At 60.6% G+C, this 22,561-nt stretch overlaps 2 protein-coding genes and 1 long non-coding RNA gene across 15 annotated transcripts in view; 2 read left to right on the top strand and 1 right to left on the bottom strand.

Annotated features, from left to right (window-relative positions):
* The first annotated feature begins 1,743 nt into the window (after positions 1–1,743).
* Positions 1,744–11,363, top strand: NKAIN1 (sodium/potassium transporting ATPase interacting 1). 2 transcript variants are annotated; one of them, XM_029080203.1, is made up of 7 exons: positions 1,744–1,818; positions 7,450–7,587; positions 7,845–7,925; positions 8,180–8,347; positions 8,660–8,720; positions 9,544–9,625; positions 9,730–11,363. In XM_029080203.1, exons 1-7 carry the CDS (start codon positions 1,765–1,767, stop codon positions 9,737–9,739), a joined length of 594 nt encoding a protein of 197 aa, XP_028936036.1. In that variant the 5' UTR covers positions 1,744–1,764; the 3' UTR covers positions 9,740–11,363. The 2 variants fall into 2 exon arrangements, with proteins under 2 accessions (XP_028936036.1, XP_028936035.1); XM_029080202.1 differs by having other exon boundaries at positions 8,180–8,380.
* Positions 11,364–15,391: 4,028 nt separating this feature from the next.
* On the bottom strand, positions 15,392–17,454 carry LOC120638879. The gene is made up of 2 exons (XR_005660901.1): positions 17,390–17,454; positions 15,392–15,497 (listed from the first exon to the last, which is right to left on the bottom strand). It is a non-coding gene; the product is annotated as an uncharacterized LOC120638879 (long non-coding RNA).
* PUM1 (pumilio RNA binding family member 1) overlaps positions 17,400–22,561 on the top strand; it is a 35,407-nt gene continuing 30,245 nt past the window's right edge. For 10 of the 12 annotated variants that reach the window (XM_029080195.2, XM_029080191.1, XM_029080188.1 and 7 more), the window contains exon 1: positions 17,710–17,779. The gene's annotated coding sequence lies outside the window, so the exon portion shown is untranslated. Of the gene's footprint in view, positions 17,465–17,709; positions 17,780–17,924; positions 17,968–22,561 lie in introns of those variants that run through there. The other 2 variants (XM_029080184.2, XM_029080185.2) reach the window with 2 other exon arrangements.

Here is a 22,561-nt window from a genome sequence, read left to right as displayed (position 1 = left end):
CTGGGTTGGAAAAGAACGAGGGAAGGGCTGGGGGGAGAGAGTTGAGTGGCTGACTGCCTTAAAGCATGGGATGAGGAGTTTCTCCTTGATGTTGACATGGTTGGGAAACCATTGAAAGGTCTTAAAGAGAAGAGAAGCAGCGTGGCTCAGTGGAAAGAGTACGGACTTTGGAGTCAGAGGTTGTGGGTTCTAATCCCAGCTCTGCCACTTGTCAGCTGTGTGACCCTGGGCAAGTCACTTAACTTCTTGGTGTCTCAGTTACCTCATCTGTAAGATGGGGATTAAGACTGAGCCTCATGTGGGACAACCTGATTACCCTATATCTACCCCAGCGTTTAGAACAGTGCTCAGCACATTGTAAGCACTTAACAAATACCAAAAAAAAGAAGAGGGGAGTCCAGAATGATTTCTTGTATTTTATGCATATAATAAGATACTTAAAAATGAACCCCTCCCTCAGCAGAGTTGAAGATGAACTGGTGAAGGGAAAGGTGGCAGCCGGAGAAGGAAGCGAGGTCATGTGGGTGCAGTAGTGGAAAGGGGCAATGAGTAGGGCAGAAGCTAGAGGGGTGAAGGTAGGGGGAGGGGGTGACCGATGGACTGTACGGGTTGGGGTGGGGGGGTGGAAAAGATGATTGGAGGGAAATGCGGCCTTCCAAACTCCCCTGGGAATGTAGGCCAAGGAGCAGGGGCAGAGGGTGCGGCCGCCCCTCCAGCTGCAGCCCCCTCCTCGCCGGGGTCCCCGTGGCCTGGGTGGTCTAACCTGTGTCAGCGGCAGCCCGAGGTTGGGGGGGGGGGTCCCCGCAACCTGCGGCCTCATCGCAACGGGGCAGCCGGGGGGCCGCCAACGTCGGCCGGGGCCAACCAAGGACGCGGCTCCTCGGCTGGAAGGCGCCGGGGCAGGGATGGCTGGCTGGGGGCCGGGCCGGGGGCGCTGGGCGGTGGGTTGTGCCCCTCCTCAGCCCCCGGCCGCTTCACTTGGAGGGGGCCGCCGGGGCCTTTCCCCACCCCCCTACCTCCCGTCCCAGTAGGCGGGGGAAAAATCGGGGGAGCGGAGATCTAATTGAGAAGCAGCGTGGCTCAGTGGAAAGAGGCCGGGCTTGGGAGTCAGAGGTCGTGAGTTCTAATCCCGGCTCCGCCCCTTGTCAACTGGGTGACTTTGGGCAAGTCACTTCACTCCTCTGCGCCTCACTTCCCTCATCTGTCAAAGGGGGATGACGACTGTGAGCCCCACGAGGGACACCCTGATGACCTGGTCCCTACCCCAGGGCTTAGAACAGTGCTTGGCCCATAGTAAGCGCTTAACAGATGGCATCATTTTCAAGAAATCGAGCAGCGGGCGACCGCGCCCCCTCCCCACACACGTGGTCCGGCGGGGAGGGGCGGCGGGACGGGACTCCGCCCCCGCCCCCCGCCCCGGTTCAGCTGCGCTCCCGGACCCTGCTCCTTTCCCTCTGCTTCCTGCCCCCTGCTCTTGCCCCCTACCCCCTTCCCCCAGCCCCTGCCCCGTGCTCCTTGTCCCCTGCCGGGGGGAAGGAGGACGGGCCCCCCCTACCCAAGGCTCCGGAGCCCGGCCATGGAGCCGCCCCGCTGCCGCCCCGCCGCTGGGCGACCCTGAACCTCGCCGAGCCCCCGCAAGCCCAGCCCACGCGGGGGCCGTGGGGCGGAGCGGGGCGGGGCGGAGCGGGGAGCCCCCGCCGTGCAGCCGCAACCGCAGCCGCCAGGACCCGCGCCGCCACCGCTGCCGCCGCCGCCGCCCGGACAATGGGCCAGTGCAGCGGGAGGTGCTCGCTCGTCGCCTTCTGCTGCCTCCAGCTGGTAAGCCTGCCCCCCACCCCGAGGCCCCCCTGCCCCCCACCCCGAGGCCCGCCTGCCCCCCACCCCGAGGCCCCCCTGCCCCCCACCCCGCTGCCCGCCTGCCCCCCGCTGCCCGCCCGTCCTCCTCTCCGGATCCCCTCCCCGTCCTCCGGTCCTGCCCTGTTCCCGGTCCCCTGCCCCCTCCTCCCATCATCCTGCCCCCCTCTGCTCCCCCATCTCTCCTCCAGACCCCTTCCTCCCACCCCTCTCCGCCCCTGGGCGGTCTAGAGCCCGCAGGGCCCGCGGCGTGGGGCCAGGCCGGAGGCGGTCCGGGGTGGATGTGGCGGACACTGGTCAGTACGCTGGGGAGAGATAGGGAGGGACGGGGAAGCGCCCTGGAGTCCCGGCCTCTTCCTCCTCCCTCCCAGCTCCCGGTCCGACCCCGGGCTGGGCCTAGAGGAGAAGGGGTCAGGCTGGAGTCCCGGACGCCTGGGTCTGCTTCTGACCCATTTTCCCCTCCGCCTCCCCCTGCCTGCTCCTCCGAAGTGTAGCCGGGATGAGGGGCGTGGTCTGGAGCGGGTCACGGGCTCCATCCAGGTGGGAATGGCCCACCTTCTCGCTCTGCCCCAATCCCTTAATCAACCCCCGAATCAATGACCGGAAAATTCTCATTGCCCAGCACCCTAAATCGTTCATACCCGTCATCAACTAGCTCAAGCATTTAACAACTTATTAATAGTCACCCCCGGCCTTCCGGTATTTATTTTGTCTGCTCTCTTTTGTAAACACCTCTGTGTCTGTCCCACCCAGGCACTGCAAGCATTAAACATAATACAAGAAGAGGCAGCGTTTTGTATACGCGATGTGGTCGGGACTGTGGATTCCACATTGGCCTTTTCAGCCACGAACACACATACACACTCCAATGTGAATCTCATTGTCAGTGCATTATACTTCTAATAGGCCAGATATAGTTAGATTATACGTGTATATATTTGACACGTATATCCATATATATATATATATATATGCATATAGAGTGAGAGAGTGTGTAGACTCCTCATGGACAGAAAATTGTCACTTCTTTGTTTTGTGCTTCCTGAGGGCACTTCACACAGTGGGTGTGTCATAAATGCCGCTACTGCTAGGTCAGCGACCTCTACTGTGTGCCGACCAATGTAGTAAGTATTTTGAAGAGTGCGATGGAATTAATAGACGTGATTCCTGTCCTCAAGGATATTACAATCAAGCAAGGGAGACCGACACTAAAATGAATTACAGATAGGAGGAAGTGATACGATTACACTGAAGTGCTTTGAGGGTGAGGGCCCACCGTTTAAGAGAGGTAGTGCTGAAGGGTTCAGTGGGAGGGAGATTAAATTAGGGAGATAAGAACTTGATCCAGGATCGCCTCTCCCAAGAGGTGTGATTTACAGAGGGCTTTAAAGAGAGGGAGAGCTGTGGTGTGTCAGATGTCAAGAGGGGGCGGGAGCGAGGAGAACGAGGCATGGTGAATAAATAAATTGGCTTGAGCAGATCGGAGAGTGTGAGCTGGGGTGTAGGTGGGAGAAGACTGGCTGAGTAGCAGGCGTGCTTTAAATCCAGTGGTCATGACTTTCTGCTTAATATGGAGAGGTAGGGGCAACTAGAGAGTGCTATGGAATTAGAAGTCACACCCTCCCCCAGAGGAAGGGACCCCCACCCCTGCCTCCTCAACCCAGGATGGGCCGGGGGCCTGGCGGTCAGGGGTGGAAATTTTGGGGGGATGGGTGGGGCAGAGGCCGAACCATCGCTCCCTCCGGCGTCACAGTTAATCGCAGGGGAAGTTGACCTTCATATTAGAAGAACACTCCACTGACAATGAAATTCACATTTGAGTGTGTTTGTGTGTTTGTGTCTGAAAAGGCCAATGTGGAATCCACAGTCCTGACCACATTGTGTGCGACAATCCTGATCCTGACCCCTCCGGCGGGCCTCCACCCAGACCTCCGCCGGCCCCTGGCCTGCTCACACTGTGGCAGCTCGGCCTTGGCTGGGTGGAGGTCCCCGGATGGAGGGGACGGGGCACCTGGGACCCTCGGGGATGTTTCATTCATTCATTCATTCATTCATTCATTCATCCATTCGTATTTATTGAGCGTTTACCGTGCGCAGAGCACTGTACTAAGCGGAGGGTTTCGAGGAAGGGTCTCTCCCGAGGCCTGGCTTGGCCCTCAATGTTAGCGCCAGGGAGGGAGTGGTACTACGTACCGTAAATACCTGACATGTAGGAGTTGGGCGTGTAAGCGGTTGGGTGCGAACCGTAAACATTGGTGTAGATGCATGGAAAACCGTAGCTAGGCGAGCGAGGGCGCGCCAGCCCCTGTGCCCCACGTGCCACCCCATGGGTCTGTCCCGGCCGGGCCTCGCCTCGAGCCCCGCTGACCCCCCAGAACCGGGCCGGACTCTCTGCCTCTGTCCCTCTGGGTCTCCCCTCGCTCCACTTCTCCCCGTACCCCGCCCCTTCTCCGGAGCCTGCTCGTGGGGAATTCAGAGGCAGTGAACCGTGCCGAGGGGAGGCGACCATCTCCATGGAAACCAGAGCCAGCCCTGTTGCCAGGGAGACGTTCACCGAGACCCTCCGGCTCTTTAGCCCAGGCACCGAAAGTAAAGGGAGTGCAGGGGTCTCCACAGTGTGTGGGGCGGGAGGACCCCCCCCACACACACACCTCACCGAGGGAGTTGTTGCCTTGGCAACCAAGCCCCCTCCCCACAGTAGCAAGCCCCTCGTTTCGAGTGACTGGACCGGTCACCATAGCAACTGAGTGCTTCCCACCCTGCCCTCTGGGAGCTTGCCTGCCCAGCTGCCGGTCGGTGCTGCCGGACGGTCAGCGGCTCAGCTTCTCCGCCCCGCACCCTGATGGACAGGGGAGTGTGTGTGGCTGAACGTTCGTGTGTGTGTGTGTATGCCTCTGAGCGAGGTTGTGTGTCCGTGTTGGTGTGTCACTGATCTGACCTAGTGTGTGGAGTCACTGTATCAGCCTGTGCTTGGTGTGTGTCCTGCTGTCCAGCTGGCCGGGGATGGTGTCACCGTCTGGGCCTCAGCCCCCCTGGAGTTTGCCTGCCTGCCTTATGGGGAGAGTGAGAGCCCGGTCTGGGGAAGGATCCCGGGATCAGCCTGGAGCACTGACCCGGGGAGACCCAGGTCTGCCCAGGCCCCATGTCTGTGGACCTGACTGATGCTCCCAAGGCCGCTGTCTCATCTTAACCCAGGGCCCCTCTCTGGATGCGTCTCAGATCTGGGGCGAGGAAGCCCGAGAGCCCCTCTGGTTCGAATCAGAGCAGTTGTGTCGGTTCTGGAGAGAGGGAGGGATGGGGAACGAGGTTTGGGCAGCAGCATGTGGGAATAAAGTTAGATTTATTTAATCTAAATAAAGGGATAGGCTGTGGGGAAGGCTTGAGGATGTCCTGGAGGCCGCGAATGGAGCAGGTGACTCCAAAAGCTCCTTCCAAACCATCTTTCTAAACTGCCCCAATCCCTGTCCAACTTCACCAAACCTCTCCCCTCCCCTCCTCTGAAGCTTTTTTTAAAGAGTCACTTCTTCTAGGGGGCTTCTCTGACCCCACCCTCCTGGCCACATTCTCCCAGCCATCTCAAGGGAGGGGAGAGATGGCACTTTCCCTTCCCCTTTCCCTGTCACCAAGATGATGCTGGGGCCGGGGTCGCTGTTACCAGGCAGATTACTTGCCGCTTTGTCTTTAGCATTTGCTTGCTAATTTTTTTTTTCTGTGTGTGTGTGTGTGTGTGTGTGTGTGTTGGGGTGGTTTCCATGGCAATGGGGGTTGACTTTAATCAGAATTTCTCTCCGGGAGAATCAATTACCCAAGTAGCTGCTAAATAACTCACCCAATTGGACAGTTTTTCCTCCCTCCATTAATTTGGGGTCAGAGTTGGGGAAGAGGGCAATGGGAGGGTTCACAGACACCCCCCCCGCCCACCAACTTCAGTCAGTGTTTCCTCAAAGAATGAACCAGGAAGCAGCCCCATCTCCAGCCACCCCCTGCCTAATGTGGTGGGAGAGTGTGGTTTGTGGTGGGCTCCATCCTCGACCCTCAGGGAGGTGATGTTGGATTTGGGCCCCGCCTCCATCCTCCCTGCTCCCCTCTATTCCCCTTTTCCCCCCATGGAGGCTTGACTGAGGTTCCTGGGCTCCTAGGGCTCCGAGTTCCCAGGCCTCCAAGCTCCTGCCACGTCCCTGCTCCCTTGGGGTCGCCTCCTCTTTCCCTTCCTTGCCTCCCTTCCTCTTGCTCCCTGTGTCTCCAGGACCAAGACTCTCCTCCCGTTGTGTGCTGCCCCCTCTCCATAACGGGGCTCCTGGGCAGGGAGCTGGGGTAAGGGGGATTCCAGCTCGGAGCCATCGGGGAGCAGTGGGAGGCCACCAGGACATATGGGGCTTTCCAGGGGTGATTCTGCATGGTCCCCATGGAGGACCCCGCGGGCAGCAGCACAAGTTCCAGGAACTTCCAGACTTCCAGCACTTGTGGTGGCAGCTCCTTCCGTGCACATTCATTCATTCATTCGTTCAATCATATTTATTGAGCACTCTCTGTGTGCAGAGCACTGTACTAAGCACTTGGGGGAGTACAATACAACAGTAAACAGACACATTTCCTGCCCACAACGAGTTTACAGTTTAGAAGGGGAGAGACAGACATTAAAATAAGTAAATTATGGATATGTATATATGCACTTGCCGTGGGGCTGGGAGAGGGGGAAGAACAAAGGGAGCAAGTCAGGGTGACCTAGAAGGGAGTGGAAGAAGAGGAAAGGGGGGCTTAGGGACCCCCTCCGCCCCCCCCTTGGGAGTGGGGGGCGGGTGTGGTCTGAGCCAGAGGCAGAGAGTGAAGGGGCTACTTGGGGGGTGGAGGGTCCTTTTCCAATGGGCTGAGGGAAGCAGTCCGGTTCTCTCTGCAGGTTTCCTGGGTGTGGGGACCCCTGGTTGAGGGTGGTTGCAGGAGCTGGTCCAGAGTCCCTATGGTAACCACCACCTCTCTCTCCTCTGCTAATTCCCCCCATACATAATTAATAGTAGGACGGGGTCTAGAGTAGGACAGATGTGTCTCCCCACCCCCGCCCCCCTCAGCCACCATAGCCTCAGGGGCTGCCTGGTCTCAGCTAGTTCAGTCCCAGAGCCACGAGGAGAGACTCAGGCTTCCAGACAGACAACGAGAGACTCAAAGCCAAAGCCTCATAGAACACCAAAAACATACAAAAAACCAGGAGGCCCAATGAATTGGTGGGGACTGAATCTTGGGCTGCTGCCCTCCTCTCCCCTTCCTCTTAAACCACCTGCCCACCCACCCTGCGGCCTGTCCCGGAGCAGTAGGGCTGGGGGGAGGGTGGTCGAGACTGCTTCTCTCTGCCACGAAGGCTCTGGAGGCTCCCCTGCACACTTGGCTCCCAGGCCTCTGTGCTGACAAATCTGGGGGCAGTCAGGCGGGGGGTGGGTGGGGGCACCAGGGCTGGCTGTTCTGACTTCTGCTTCCCCCACCGTCGGGGACTCCAGGGCTGGGAGCAAGAAAGGGGAAGGGTCTTAGAGCTCTCTGCAGATGGTTCCGGGGGGCCCAGTCCGACCTCTGACAGTCGCCCCTCCCACCCCACCCCCCAACTAGGTGGCGGTGCTAGAGCGACAGGTGTTCGATTTCCTGGGCTTCCAGTGGGCACCTATTCTGGCCAACTTCCTTCACATCATGGCCGTGATCCTGGGGATCTTTGGGGCACTTCAGGGCCGCTCCCGCTGCCTCGCTCTGGTGAGCCCCTGCCCCAGCCCCATCCTTTCCCTCCACCTTCCCCCCGGCCAGCCTCCAGACATTGCTATTCCCCAAGTCCCCATCTCTTTGGCCCCTGACACATATCCCCGCCACATCCATGTCTCTCTCCTCACCGTCCCCAACCTTCGCTGTCCCCACCCCAACTGCCTGCCACGTCCCGGGTCTCTGCCCTGTTTCTCCCTTCGCTGCCCCCTCCCCCGGACCCCCATCCCCCTCACACCCATCCTGTCCCCCAGTATGCGGGCTGGCTGCTGCTGTGGCTAGGTTGGAACACCTTCATCATCTGCTTCTACCTGGAGGTCGGACAACTGTCCCAGGTAACCCTGCCGTGGGCAGCCTGGCTCTCCTTGCCAGACCCACCTCTGGGCTTGGGGGAGGGGCCTTCAACCCCACAGGCACCCTCAACTCCCCCAATTCCTGTCCAACTTCACCCCCCCCCCCAACCCCGCTTCCCTAGCTGCAGGATGTTGGTGATTGTAGGGAGGGGTGGGGGAGGGCCCGGGTCCCCAGAAATCGTGCCCCTCTACTCCGGTCCCTGCCCTCCCCGCGCCCCTGGTCCCTATACCTCCAGGACCGAGACTTCGTCATGACCTTCAACACGTCCCTGCACCGCTCGTGGTGGATGGAGAATGGACCGGGCTGCCTGGTCACCCCCGTGGTCTCCTCCGAGATGGTGCCCCAAGAGGACCACCACGTCATCGCTGTGACCGGCTGCCTGTTGGACTATCCTTACATCGAGGTGCTCAGCAGCGCCCTGCAGATCTTCCTGGCGGTCAGTGGGGCTGGGGGCAGCCACCGTTTCATCTGGGGCTCTGCTCCCCATCCTGCCCGGGGCTCTGCCCTCCACCCCACGCTCTGCTCCTTGCCCAGGTCCTGTCTTCTGCCCTCTCCGGGCCCTCTGCCTTCAGGACCGGCCCAGGCCGCCTCCACTCCCGTCTCTACCGACTGTCCCATCTAGGGGTGATCAGAAGGAGGGACGGGGTGGGGGTGGTGCTGGGATTCTGCTCCCCACTCACCAGATTCCCCTCATCATCCTCCTTGTCCACCACAGCTGTTTGGCTTCGTGTTCGCTTGCTACGTGAGCAAGGTGTTTCTGGAAGAAGAGGACAGCTGTGAGTGGCGGGGGGGGCCCTTCCGAGAGGGTTTGGGGAGTGGGTTCAGGTGGGGGAGGGTTCTCCTTCAGCTCCCCTGCACCCCCAGAACCTGGTAGAGAGGGGCTTGAACACCGTCCACTCGTGGGGGGGAGGGACAGTGATGACCCCAAAGTTGGGGGGTCTTGGTGGCTCAAAGGGAGAAGGTGCTCATGGCAAAGTGGATAGAGCCTGAGCGTCAGGAGGTCATGGGTTCTAATCCTGGCTGTGCCACTTGTCTACTGTGTGATCTTGGGCAAGTCACTTCACTTCCCTGGGCCTCAGTGACCTCATCTGTAAAATGGGGATTGAAACTGTGAGTCCCACGTGGGGCAGGGACTGTGTCCAACCCGACTTGCTTGTATCCAGCCTGGCGCTTAGTAGAGTGCCTGGCATATAATAATAATAATGTTGGTATTTGTTAAGTGCTTACTATGTGCAGAGCACTGTTCTAAGCGCTGGGATAGATACAGGGTATTCAGGTTGTGCCACGTGAGGCTCACAGTGAATATAGTAAGCGCTTCATGGATACCATAATTATTATTATCGTTAAAGGGGAGGAGGGGCCCAGGCCAACCCCAGTGACCCCGAGGTCATGACGAGGGCCCGCCCTCCACCCCCTTCCAGCCGTTTCACAGAAGGTATAGGGAGGTGATGGGGCTGGGGGCCGGGACAGGAGGCTCATCCGTTGAGTGGCTGATTGGTGGGGGCGCCGGTCGGTTGTGTGGGGCTTTGGCCCCCCGGCCTGACCTTAGCCCACCCGGCCCGTCGCCCTGGCCCCCCGGCATCGTTCCCCTCTCCGCAGTTGACTTCATCGGGGGCTTTGACGCCTATGGCTACCAGGCACCGCAGAAGACGTCACACCTGCAGCTGCAGCCGCTCTACACGTGGGTCAGGGTCGGGGGCCGGGGAGAGGGTCGCAGAGGCTGAGGAGCCCCCGCCAGCCCGAGTAACCGCCTTCCCCCCGGTTTGCCCTCCCCTTCCCCCACAGGTCAGGGTGACACCGGACTCTGTGAAGCGGCGAGGCCTAGGCCCGGGCCGCCCGCTCCGACGCCGACCCCGGCTCGGCCCGGGCCTTCTGGTCCTGCTGGTCGGCCCTGCGGGGACCCGAGGGCCCGAGGGCTGGACGGGAGCGCCCCCTGGCGGCCAGTGTCCTGCCTGCCCCGCCACCAGCGGCGACCCCCCGCCACCTGCCCCCTCGCCCCGGCCGGCCGGGGCACCACCCCCGTGGACTCCTCGGTTTGAACCCCAGCCCCCCTGCAGCTCTGTGGACTGGGAGGAGCTGAGGATGCCAGGGTTCCCAGGGAGTGCTTACGGCCGGGCTCGGCTTCTCCTGCCCGGGCCACAGCCGGATGGACGGAGCCTCAGGGACAGAGGGAGACCGAAGCGTAGCACCCTCCCCCCCCCACCTCTCCCTGAGCTCTGCACCTCTCTGCCCCCCATCCTTATCCCGGGCTTCTCTCCTGTCAGCAGGGAAGCCACAGTCGGGTTTTCAGGTAGTCTGGCAAGTCACTGGGGCACATTCCAGCTCAGATACCCCCTCCCCTCCCCGCCTCCTTCTATTAAGCAATACGGCAGTCCTCCGTGCTGGGCACGGACCGGACCAAAGGGGTGGTGGGAGCCTAGCAGGGGCACAGCCTTCTACCTCCCCCTCCCCTCTCCCACCCCCATCCCAGGTTGGGCGGCCGGCTGTCAGAGGGGCCCACGAGCCGGCTGGGACAGGTGAGTCCTCCCCCCAACCCCCCGGTTCTCCAGCCTGTATCCCCTAGGCTCGTCCCCACCCCATTGACCAGCCTCAAGTCTGGCGTCTTCCAGGGGCCCCGGGACGGGGGAAGGAGAAGAGGGCCGAGGGAGCCAAACGGGGGAATGCGGCCTTCCCCACCCAGAGCTCCGCTGTCTGGGTAGGGTCTACCCTAATCCCTCTGACCCCCCGCCCCAATCCCTCTGACCCACCTACCTCTCCAGTCTACCCCAATCCCTCTGATCCGCCAACATCTCCGATCTACCCCGATCCCTCCTTCCCTCCTACCTCTCCAGTTTACCCCAAATCCCTTCCACCCACCTACCTCTCTAGTCAGTCAGCCAATCGTATTTATTGAGCGCCTACTGTGTGCAGAGCACTGTACTAAGATCTTGGGAGAGTACAATAACATCTATCCCAATCCCTCTGACCCACCTAACTCTCCAATCTCAGTGAGGGGAGGTGATTGATCAGGGGCGCCTCCCCCAGGGTCCAGTTTTGTCATGGGGGGGCAGGACTCTCTCCTAGTTGCTGGTGTGGGGAGAAGGGGAAGGGCTACTTAGGAGAGCGGGTGGGGGCTCACCTCGAGCGAGATTCCTTTCCTCCCCCGGCCCCATCTCACCGTAGCTTAGTCTGAGACAAGCCCCCCCCCCCAACCCCCGACCCCCGGGATCCTTCCCCCTGCTCTCCAGCAGGATCCGCGGGGGGTCTTCCCGCGCCACCTCTTCCCCATTCTTCTCGGTGGATTTCACCATAGGTGCTTTCAGCGTCTTGGTTTTATACGACGGTCTTTGTAGCAGCGGTTTCTTTACTACTGTCCCCACCCGCGAGTGGGTCCCAGTTTCTGTGCTGGTGGGATGATTAAAGATGATGTTTGCCTTTAAGTCCGCCTGGCGAGACTGCGGGGTGGGGGGCTCCCGGACCCCCCAGGGCCACCTCCCCATCCTGCCTGCCGCTAGGAGGGCATGCCCTAGCCCCGAGTTTCCAAATAAAAGGATTTCAGAGAGATGATTCCAGCCACTTGCAGTCCCGGGCACCTCCCATCCTGGGCCTGCCCCACCTCCTCTCCGGGTACCTGTCCAGCCCCTGGGGCCGACCTGGGTCCCTCATCCTCACCTGCACCTGCCCTGCCCCCTGGGCCCCTCCAGTCCCCCGGCAGCTGCCCCGCCCCGGACCGTTCTGTGGATCGGTATTCCGGGATCCTTCATTCATTCAATTGTATTTATTGGGCGCTTACTGTGTGTAGGGCACTGTACTAAGCGTTTGGCAAAAGTACAATAGAGACAATCCCTGCCCATAATGAGCTCACATTCTGGGGGGGGTGGGGGGGACAGGCATCATTAAAAGTAAACAGACATCACAATAAATAAAATGACAGATATGCACATAAGTGCTGTAGGGCGGGGGGGGGGGGGGAGAGAAAAGGGAGTGAGTCAGGGTGACGTGGAAGGAAGTGAGAGATGAAGAAAAATGGGTCTTAGTCTGGGAAGGCCTCTTGTAGGAGATAATAATAATAATGCTATTTGTTAAGCGCTTACTACGTGCCAAGCTCTGTTCTAAGCGCTGGGGTAGACACAGGGTAAACAGGTGGTCCCATGTCCCCCATAGACTTAATCCCCATTTTTCCGGATGAGGTAAGCGAGGCACAGAGAAGTTGAGCGACTTGCCCAAAGTCACACAGCTGATAAGTGGCGGAGCCAGGATTAGAACCCATGACCTCTGACTCCCAAGCCCATGCCCTTTCCACTAAGCCCGTGCCTTCAGTAAGGTTTTGAAGAGGGGCAGAGTCCTCCTCTCCCCTGCCCAGTAGCCGGTGAGGGGTCGCCAGCCGCGCGGACCGCCCGTCAGAGCAGGGGCCGGTCAGCAGGGAAGTTGGTGCCAGGGCCTGGGGCCGGGCAGCAGGGAGGCATGGCCAGCCAAGGGCGGGGAGGGGGGCCGCGCAGGAGGGTGTCCCCAGCTGTGCAGGCCTGCTAGCAGGAATTAGTAGTGGTAGAAAAGGTTATTTTTCAATAGGTACTACTATAATGCGCAGGAATGAAGCGGACAACTGAATCCCCACTCACCTGAAATATACAGATCAGTTGCACATGCCGGTCTTGGGACCAGCTGGAACCGGCACGTGCAGCTGGAGGAGAAATGTCTGGTGTCAGTGGCATTCCCTCCTTCCTCACACAAACACACTCACATTCCTACATTCACACCGGCGATCACAGTACCTAATCGTGCAGAGCTCTGTGCCGCGGACCTACTGTGTGCAGAGCTCTGTGCCGCGGACCTACTGTGTGCAGAGCTCTGTGCCGCGGACCTACTGTGTGCAGAGCTCTGTGCCGCGGACCTACTGTGTGCAGAGCTCTGTGCCGCGGACCTACTGTGTGCAGGGCTCTGTGCCGTGGACCTACTGTGTGCAGGGCTCTGTGCCGCGGACCTACTGTGTACAGAGTGTTGTGCCGTGGACCCACTGGGTAGAGAGCACTGTTGCGGACCTACTGTGGGCAGAGCGCTGTGCGGAGTGCCTGCTCTGTGCAGATCACTGTCCTGGGGCATCTGCTCTGTGGAGAGCACTTCTACCGTCACGACATCTCTAGAACGCACCCCTTCCTCTCCATCTAAATAGCTACCACGCTGATCCAAGCACTTGACCTATCCCAACCCGACCAATACATCAGCCTCCTCGCTGACTTCCCTGCCTCCGGGTCTCTCCTCTCTCCAGTCCACACTTCACTGTGCTGCCTGGCTCACTTTTCTAAAACGTTTGTTCTAAAAAAGTGTGAGATTCTGCACACATCTCCCCACTACTCGGAAACCACCAATGGTCGCCCATCCATCTCCACATCAAACAGAAACTCCTCAGCAACAGCTTCTCACTTCCTAGCCATCCTGACTCCTCTCCTACTACAATCCAACTCACACACTTTGCTCTTCAAACACCAGCCTACTAGCTCTGGTCTCTCGCAATGACCCCTTGCTCATACCCTCCTCCTGCCTGGAACTCCTTACCTCTTCGAAGCAATAACGATAAGGAGAAGAAGAACGTGGTATTCGCTAAGCACTTACTATGTGCTAGGCACATAACCTGGGGTAGATAGGAGATCATCGGGTTAGACACAGACCCCATCCCCCATAGGGCTCACAGTCTTAATCCTCCTTGTTTTACGGGGTGGGGATAGGGAAATGAAGTGACTTACCCGAGGTTACACAACAGATAAGTGGACAAGCTGGGATTAGAACACAGGTCCTCTGACCCCCAGGCCCATGCTCTTTCCCCTAGGCCACGCCACTTTTTCCCCAATAGACAATCACCCTGCCCATCTTCGACACCCTACTGAAATCCCATCTCACCCAGAAAGCCTTCCCTGACTAACCTCTCATCTCCCTACGCCTTTTTTGCCCTCCCTACTGCATCACCTCTTCACTTGGAGTTGTACCCCCTAATCACTCTGATACTAATTCCCTCCTACAACACTTGGGTAAATAGCCTTATACTCGGTTGCCTCCTCTATCTGTAATTTCTTTTAACGTCCGTCTCCCCCTCTAGATTGAAAGCTCAACGAGGTCAGGGGTCATGTCTACCAACTCTACTGTACCCTCCCAGGTACTCAGTCCAGTGCTCAGGGCACAGTGAGGATTCAATTAATACTGTTTATTGATGGATTACTCTATGCGGAGCACTGAATTGGATCCTTGGAAAAGCACAGCCAACAAGGAAGACACTCATGATCACGGTCCCTTTCCTCAGGGGGGTCGAGGGGCTTGCTGAGCTTAGAGAAGTAGCATGGCCTAGTGGGAAATCACTGGGGCCTGGAAGTCGGAGGTCCTGGGTTCTAATCCCAGCTCCACCACAAGCCTGCTGTAGGACCTCGGGCAAGTTACTCACTATCTAACCTTGGATTCACCGACATTGTCCTCTCCTGATTCTCCTCTTATCTCTCTGGCCTCTGCTTCCCCATCTGGTTGGTAGGCTCCTCCTCTGCCTCCCAACCTCTGATCGTAGACCTCCCTCCAGGTTCAGTTCTGGGTCCCCTTCCATTGGCCATCTATACCCACTTCCTCGGAGAACTCAATCTCCTCTCCACCTGTGCCCCTGGCCCTATCCCTTCTCACCTCATCCAAACACTTGCCCCCTTCCTTCCTACCTTCCCTTCTTCAATCTGTCACTAAATCCTCTCGGTTCCACCATTGTTAAAATCCGCCTTTTCCTCTTCATCCCAACTGCTTCCGTGTTAATCCAAGCATTTATCCTATCCCGCTTTGATTACCGTCTCAGCCTCCTTGCTGACGTTCCGGCCTCCTCTCTCTTCCCCACTACGGTCCATACCTTAAATTCTGCTGCCCGGATGATCTTCTACAAAAACATCCAGGCCACGTTTTCCCACTCCTCAAGAACCTCCAGCGAGTACCCATCCACCTCCACATCAATACAAACGCCTTCCGTCGGCTTTCAAGCTCGCAACCTTTGCCTCCTCCTATCTTACCTTGGCTGCTCTCCTACTACAACCGAGCCCACTCCCTTTGCCCCTTCTAATGCCAACCTACTCCCCGTGTCTCGATCTCTTCTATCTCCCCTTCGACCTCTCGTCCACGTCCAGCCTCTGGCCTGAAACGCCCTCCCTCTTCATATCCAAAAGATGATCAATCTGCCCACCTTCAAAGCCTTATTTGAAGGCACATCTCCTCTGCTCCGGCTCCCTTCTGCGTCATCCTTGCGCTCGGATTTGCCCCCTTCATCAACCTCTCTCTCAGCCCCACAACACTTAGGTACCGATCTGTAATTTTACTTATTCATGTTATTGCCCGTCTCCCCCTCTAGACTGTAAGGTCACTGTGGGCAGGGAGCTTTCCTACCAACTCTGTTGTACTGTACACTCCCAAATTCTTGGTACAGTACTCGGCACCCAATAAGCATTCAAAAGAATATGATCGATCAATTTACTGATTCCCTTCCTCACCGCCATCTTCAACTGTTCACTTTCCAACGGTTTCTTCTCCACGGTTCTCAGATGGATTCGTGTCTCCCCATCCTAAAAAAAAACAACCAACAAACATCCCTTGACTCCACCGCTCCTTCTAGTTACCGCCCCATCTCCTGCCTTCTACTTCCTCTTCCTCCTAGACTGTGAGCCCCATGTGGGACCTGATTATCATGTGTCCACCCCAGCACTTGGTACAGTACTTGGTGCAGAGTGAATGCTTAAACACGACAGTTTTTATTATTACTCCCTCTCCCTTCTGCTTTGCTTATGCACTTGGAGCTACGGCCTTTAAACGTCGATATTCACCCCACCCTCAGCCCCACAGGACTATGTACATATCTCTCATTTATTTTAACCTATCTCCCTCTAGACTGTAAGCTTCTTGTGGGCAAGGTATTTGCCTACCGACTCTATTGAATGGTACTCTCCCAAGCGCTTAGTACAGCGCGCTACACTGTTACGACCATTGATTCACTTTTGTGCCTCAGTTTCCTCATCTCTATAATGGGGATTTAATACTCATTTTCCCTCCTGTGACCGTGAGTCCCATCTGGGACTATGTCCGACCTAGTTAACTTGTGCCCATCCAAGTGCTGACTATGGTGTTTGGCGCATGGTAAGTGCTTAACAAATACCGTCGTCATTATTATTCTGGTGCCATCTCTGCCTCTCTTCCCAGGCCCCAACCCCAGCTCAAGCCAGGCCAGTGGGGCTGTGGTGATGGTGGTGGCTGCTGCTGCTGCAGCCACCACCTGGATGTCCCTGGGGTTGGGACACCCGGGCCCAGAATCCAGAGCTGGTGCCCACCTTTTGTCAATTCTTCCTCCGAAACATCTCCCGGACCCACCCCTTCCTTTCCATCAAGAGGGAGGCCTCCCTGGACCGTGCTCTGGTCGCTTCCCAGATAATAATAGCCATAATAACTGTGATATCTGTTAGGTGCTCCCTACGTGCCGAGCTAAATGCCATGCTAAATGCCGGGGAACAAACAATACGATCAGACCAGTCAGTCTCTGTCCCACACAGAGTTTTGAAGGTGAAGGAGAACTGGTGAGAAGCGGCATAGCGATGCCCCATTTTTTGGAAAAAGAAACTGAGGTACAGAGAAGCTACAAGTGAACTGCCCAAAGTCACACAGCGGGCAAGTGGCAGAGCTGCCATGAGAACTCAGATCTCCCGACTCCTGTGCCCTTTCCATTTGGCCGAGCTTCTTCTCCCCGCTCCCGAGGGTGGCCGGACGGTGGTAGGTGATGGGGCAGACCCCTGACGCCCTTCGCCAGGGCCCTGGGAGGCTGGGGACGGAGCCTCGGCAGGATGGGGTGGGGGGGGGAGGGTCACGGGTTAGGGAGAAGGGTGTGCAGCCGGGGTGCGGGGGGGCGGTGCTGGGCCCGGATCAGAGGTCAAGGTGGACAGATGCGGGGGCCCCCGGCCCTGTCAGGTGTGTGTGTGTGTGGGGGGGGCCTCCAGAGGGGGTTCTCCCCATCACACAGGGGGTGGAGGGGGTCGAGGTGGACAGACGCGGGGCCCCCCGCCCTGTCAGGTGTAGGGGAGGTGCCTCCAGGAGGGGTTCTCCCCATCGCACAGGGGGTGGAGGGGGTTAAGGAGGACAGACGAGGGGCTCCCCCCGCCCTGTCAGGTGTGTGTGGTGGGGGAGGGGGTCGAGGTGGACAGATGTGGGGGGCCCCCCGCCCTGTCCGGTGTGTGTATGGGGGGAGGTGGTTCCAGAGGGGGTTCTCCCCATCTCACAGGGGATGGAGGGGGTCGAGGTGGACGGACGCGGGGCCCCCCGCTCTGTCGGGTGGGTGTGGGGGGGAGGGTGGGGAGGGGGTTTTCCTCATCACAGAAGGGATAGGGGTGGGGTTGCCCCGGGACCCTTTGCCCCCTCCCCCCCTCCCCCCAGCCTGGGCGTGAGAGGCGGGGGTGGTGAGCAGCAGGCAGACCTCGGGAGCCTCCCGGGGCAGCACGGGCCGGACGGGCTGGCCCGGGGCATCCCCGCTCGCCTCGCCCCCTTTCCGGTGCGACGGGGAAGGGAGAGGGAGAGGGAGAGGGAGGGGAGGGGGCGGACGACCCCCCCCGCCGTTGCCCCCGCTCCCGGGCTGGCGCGCCAAGGGGACCCCCCCGCGGCCCGGGCCCGGACGCCGACCCTCTGGGTGCCCGCGGGGGGGTCGCGGGGGTCGGGGCGGCGCGGGGCGGCGCGGGGCGGCGCGGGCGGCGCGGGGCGGCGCGGGGCGTCCGAGGCCCCGGGTCCCGGGTCCCGGGCGTCGGAGCGCTCCCAGGCTGCACCGCGGCGGCCCCGTCCCCAGCGGGCCGCCATGTTGTCGGAGGGAGAGGTGAGGGGGAGCGGGCGCGCCGGGCCGCCGGGCCGCCGGGCCGCCGGGGAGGGCGGGCTCCGCCGGGCGCGCGGGGCGGGGAGGCCGGACCGGAGCGGGCCGGAGCGGGCCGGAGCGGGCCGGGGGCGCGCGCGCGCGCGGGGTCGCGCCCGGAGCCTCGACATCCGGGCCGTCGCACCGCCCCGCCCGTGAGTATCGGCGGCCGGAGGCTCCGCGGGGCGGCCGGACCCGGCCCCGCGCCCCGCCCGCCCGCCCCGCCGACCGCGCGGCCATGTTGGGGACCGGACGGCCGGGGGGGGCGGGGGGGCGGGGGGGGGAGGAGGACACGATCGGGAGAAGCGGAGCGGCTCGGCTCGGCTCGGCTCGGCTCCACCGGGCCCGACCAGGCCCGGCTCCTCCTCGTCCTCCCGCTCCCCCGGCCCGGCCCGGCCCGGCCGGGGCCCCTTTGTGTCGGGGGGGAGGGGATGAAGCCGGACCGGGCGGGGGGCGGGGAGGGCCCCCCTCGGCCGGCACCGAAAGTTTGGGAGGCCCCGGGGGGGGGGGGAGGGGAGGGGGTCCGGGCCGCGGGCCTGCCCCTCCCCCCGGGCGGGCGGGCGGGCGGTCGGTCGGGCCGCCCCCCGGGGGAGGTGCGCGCGCACACAGGCTCACACTCACTCTCACACTCGCGCACACACACACACACGTGCAAGGGAACGCACGGACGCCAACGCTCGGCGACCCGGGCCGATACCCAAGCGCACGTGTGCCTGGGGCCCGCACCCACCCCGCGGCCCGCCGACACGCAACTGCCCGGCCGAGCCCTTCTGCGTTCATGGACGCGGCCCCACACAAAGAAAATACCCGGCCGGGAAACCCCTCCCCCTCCCGCTCTCTCCCTACCCTATTCCCCAGGCGTGCGCACTCATACATGTACACACACATCCGGCCTCAAGGGCACACGCACACAACCCGGCCCCCCCCCCCCCCCCCAACACAGAAGCACATGTACACGCGGGCCAGCGCGCCCGTCCCCGGAATGCCTGCTTGCACACATGCATGAACTGGCATGCACGTGCCCCCCGGGTCCTCGCCCGCTCACTCGGTTACAGTCGGCACATGTACACACACGTACAGATGCACATGTGCACACGGGCCAGCGCGCCCGTCCCCGGAATGCCTGCTTGCCATCCCCGGAATGCCTGCTTGCGCACATGCATGAACTGGTGCGCACGCTCCCCCCGGGTCCTCGCCCGCTCACTCGGTTACAGTCGGCACATGTACACGCACGTACAGATGCACGCGTACACACGGGCCAGCGCGCCCGTCCCCGGAATGCCTGCTTGCACACATGCATGAACTGGCACGCACGCTCCCCCCGGGTCCTCGCCCGCTCACTCGGTTACAGTCGGCCCGGCCAGCCCTCTGGCTCTCCCCACAGCGGGTGGGTGGTTAGCGTGCTGGACGTCCTCAAGAAACCTACCTTGTTGCTCGGCTTTCGGGCCTCCCGGTCTTGTCAGGGGAGAGAGACTTTGGGAAGGAGGAATTAATAATGTTGGTATTTGTTCCGCGCTTACTGTGTGCAGAGCACTGTTCTAAGCGCCGGGGTAGATACAGGGTGATCAGATTGTCCCACGTGGGGCTCACGGTTTTAATCCCCATTTTACGGATGAGGGAACTGAGGCTCCGAGAAGTGAAGTGACTTGCCCGCGGTCACACAGCCGACAAGTGGCGGGGCCGGATTCGAACCCCTGACCTCTGACTTCCAAGCCCGGGCTCTTTCCACTGAGCCACGTAGGAGGCCGGGTTCAGACCGCTGGGCCTTAGGCTTGAAGGGGCTCAAGCGGTCTGGGTGAATGTGGCTTTTCTTTGCCGGTCACCGTTCGAATCGGCGCCCCCCCCCCCCCCCCACCCGGGGATTCACTTTGTCACCCATCGATTTGGGCCCGGTTAGAGACCTAGTGGCTCCCGGGCGTTGAGTTTCAAGTGAAACCAACATTTTCTTCCCTGTTACTTTTTAGTTATTAAAAGGCTTCCGGGAGCTGCTTTAAAAAAAAATCCGCATCTCGAGAGAGTACTCACTGGGTTGTAAACTCCCGACTAATTCTCTGTTCTCTGCTCATCGTATTCCTTTGGTTCCAAGGCCGCTGCTTTTTGAAGTTAAAATTTGCTTGGTTTTGTTCCCGGAATTACGCTCTTTAAAAAGTAAACCGAAATTGACCCCATGCACTGGTGCCTGGGCCGGCTACCTTACGGGGTAAAAATAACCTCTCTTTAGCCCCCCGATCCGGGCTTCGTTTTAGCCCTGAGGTTCACCGTCTATCAAATTAGGGGCTCGGTGACGCAACTCTGGGATATTCTCTGAAGCGGTGTTAGTGTCAACAGTGGAAGTTTTGAGAAAGGCCTTGACCTTAGAGATTTAAAGTTTATTTTTTAAGAGAACGGCCACAACTCAAGTGAAAAACCGTCCTTTTCAAAGTACTTTGGGTTCAGTCGATCAGCCAGTGGCCCTTTTTTGAGCGCCGGCTGAGTCCCAGGCCCCGCACGAGCTGCTTGGGAGAGTAGAGCCCCTGTTTCCTCTGTGGGAGCAGGAAGGGGAAGGCATAACGATGTGGATTTGTGGTGTGGGATTGGGGGAGGGGGGGAGGCGTGGAGGGGAGGGGGGCGGTGCATTGGGGCTGCCTAGCTGGGGTATGGTGGTCCCGGAGCCACGGGGCTCTGTTCGGGTCTAAACCCGATTGGTCGTCCTCGCCCTCACTCCTGGAGCGCCGATGGGCTCGGCCCGGGCGGATGTATTGTGTGAGGAGCGTTTTCGTGGGAGGGTTTTCCCTCTGATTGATGGAGGGACAGAGGGAGGAACGAAGGGAGGGAAGGACGAAAGGGGACGGGAGATGGGGGGCAGGGGAGGCTCCCCCCGGGGAGAACGGGGTCTCCGACGTGAAGGGAACTCCCGTGCGCGGCCGCTGGCGTGGGGTCTGTGCTTTCTGCCGCCTCGGTTCCGTCGGTTTTCCCGGAGCTGACACGGGGGCCTGGGGAGGAGTGGGGGCCGACCATCAGTGTGCCCGATGAACAATAGCTTCCCGAGGAGGGAATAAAGAGAGCGGGGATCCAGTTGCTTTTGTTTCCGCAAGGAAGCCTTGGTCGGTTTTAGTATTCCGGACGGGGTTAAAACTCGGGCGAGGCATACAGGTGTGGCCCCGAGCGGAGGCCCCCAGCGGAGGCCGGTCTTTGCCGTTGGAAGCGGGCTGACTCGGCGAGCCCAGGGCTCCCCAACCAGGGCTGCGGCGGTCGTCACCCCGGTCAGGGAGTCATCGGGTCCCGGGAGGTTTGGGACTCTGCCTTGAGCGGTTCCCGGGAGGGGAGAGGGAGGGGGAGGGGGAACGGTCGTGGCCGGGATGTGGTGGTCCTTGGGATGTGGGGGGGCTGGCAGAGGAGGACGAGGATGATCCTGGTTGGGGCACAGAGTCGGGGGAGTTAGTTGCAGCTGGAGCCTGGAGCTGTGGGAGGAGTGGTTGCAGTCAGGGTCCGGGCCGGGGGGGCGGGAGGGAGTAGGGATGTGACACTGGAGGGCAAAAGGCTGCAGCTGGGGCCCGGGCCTGGGGAGTGGTCGTGGCTGGCGCCTGGGGGAGCTGGGTCCCGACCCCTCTGGGACAGGGTAGACGCAGGCCGGCGGGCAGGAGCGGCAGGGCGGTACCCTGCGTGGTGCGGCCCAGCCTGCCCGGCTTTCCGGCGGAGCCCTGGGCGCCGTGCCTCTCGTCGGACCCCCCTCGCCCTCAGAATTGTGCCGGAGCTGTTTCTGCTGGAACGGACGGGCCACTTCCCAGGGTGTTCGGTCGATGGGACCGGCTTGAGGCACGGCCGGGGCGGAGGACCGGGGCTCTGTCCCAGCCAGAGGAGGCGGGGGGGACGGGATGTTTCGGGGACCGGTCCGACGGATCACTCTAGGAGCCAAACCATGGGGTTTGGGGTTTCCGAACCCGGGCAGCATCTGCCAGTCAGGCATCTGGGTGGTTTCTGTCTCATTGGGAGTAGCCTCCGGCGGACTCAGCGTCCAGCTTAGTGCTCAGCTCAGTGTCCGGCTCGGCGCTCGTCTTGGTGCCCGGCTCGGTGCTTGTTTCGGCGTCAGGCCCGGTGCCCGTCTTGGTGTTCGGCTCGGTGCTCGTCTCGGCGTTCGGATCGGTGCTCGGCTCGGCATCCTGGTCGGGGCTCGGCTCCGTGTCCGTTCGGTGCTCGGCTCGGCATCCGACTCGGGTCTTGGCTCTGTGTTCGCTCGGTGCCCGGCTCGGCATCTGGCTCGATGCTTGTTTCAGCGTCCGGTTCGGTGCCCGTCACGGTGCTCGGCTCTGCGTCCGGCTTGGTGCTCGGCCTGTTGTCCATCTCGGTCCTCGTCTCCGTGTCAGGCTCGGTGCTCATCTCGGCGTCCGGCTTGGTGCTCGGCTCTTTGTCCGGTTCGGTGCTCAGCTCGGCACCCCGGCTCAGTGCTTGGCCCGGCGTCCGGCTCCGGGCTTCATTCTGTGTCAGGCTCAGCGCTGTTCTCTGAATTGGACTCGGAGCTCAGCTTTGTGTCTGGTTCGGCGTTGGTCTTGGCCTCTGGCTCGGTGCTGGGCTGTGTGTCCCGTGTGGCGTTTGGCTTGGAGCTCAGCTCTGTACCCGGCTCGGTGTTTATCTCTGCGTCCGGTTCGGGGTTGAGATGTGCGCTCGGCTCGGTGCTCGGCTTTGTACCTTGGTGCTTGGCTTGATCCTTGGCTCCGCGTCTGGTTTGGTGCTCGGCTCTGCGTCCACCTTCTTGCTCAGCTTTGCATCCGG

This window comes from Ornithorhynchus anatinus, chromosome 16, assembly GCF_004115215.2.
Source record: "Ornithorhynchus anatinus isolate Pmale09 chromosome 16, mOrnAna1.pri.v4, whole genome shotgun sequence".
NCBI lineage: Eukaryota > Metazoa > Chordata > Mammalia > Monotremata > Ornithorhynchidae > Ornithorhynchus > Ornithorhynchus anatinus.
The sequence above is the reverse complement of the archived record's forward strand: the minus strand, read 5'-3'. Positions and strand labels throughout refer to the sequence as shown.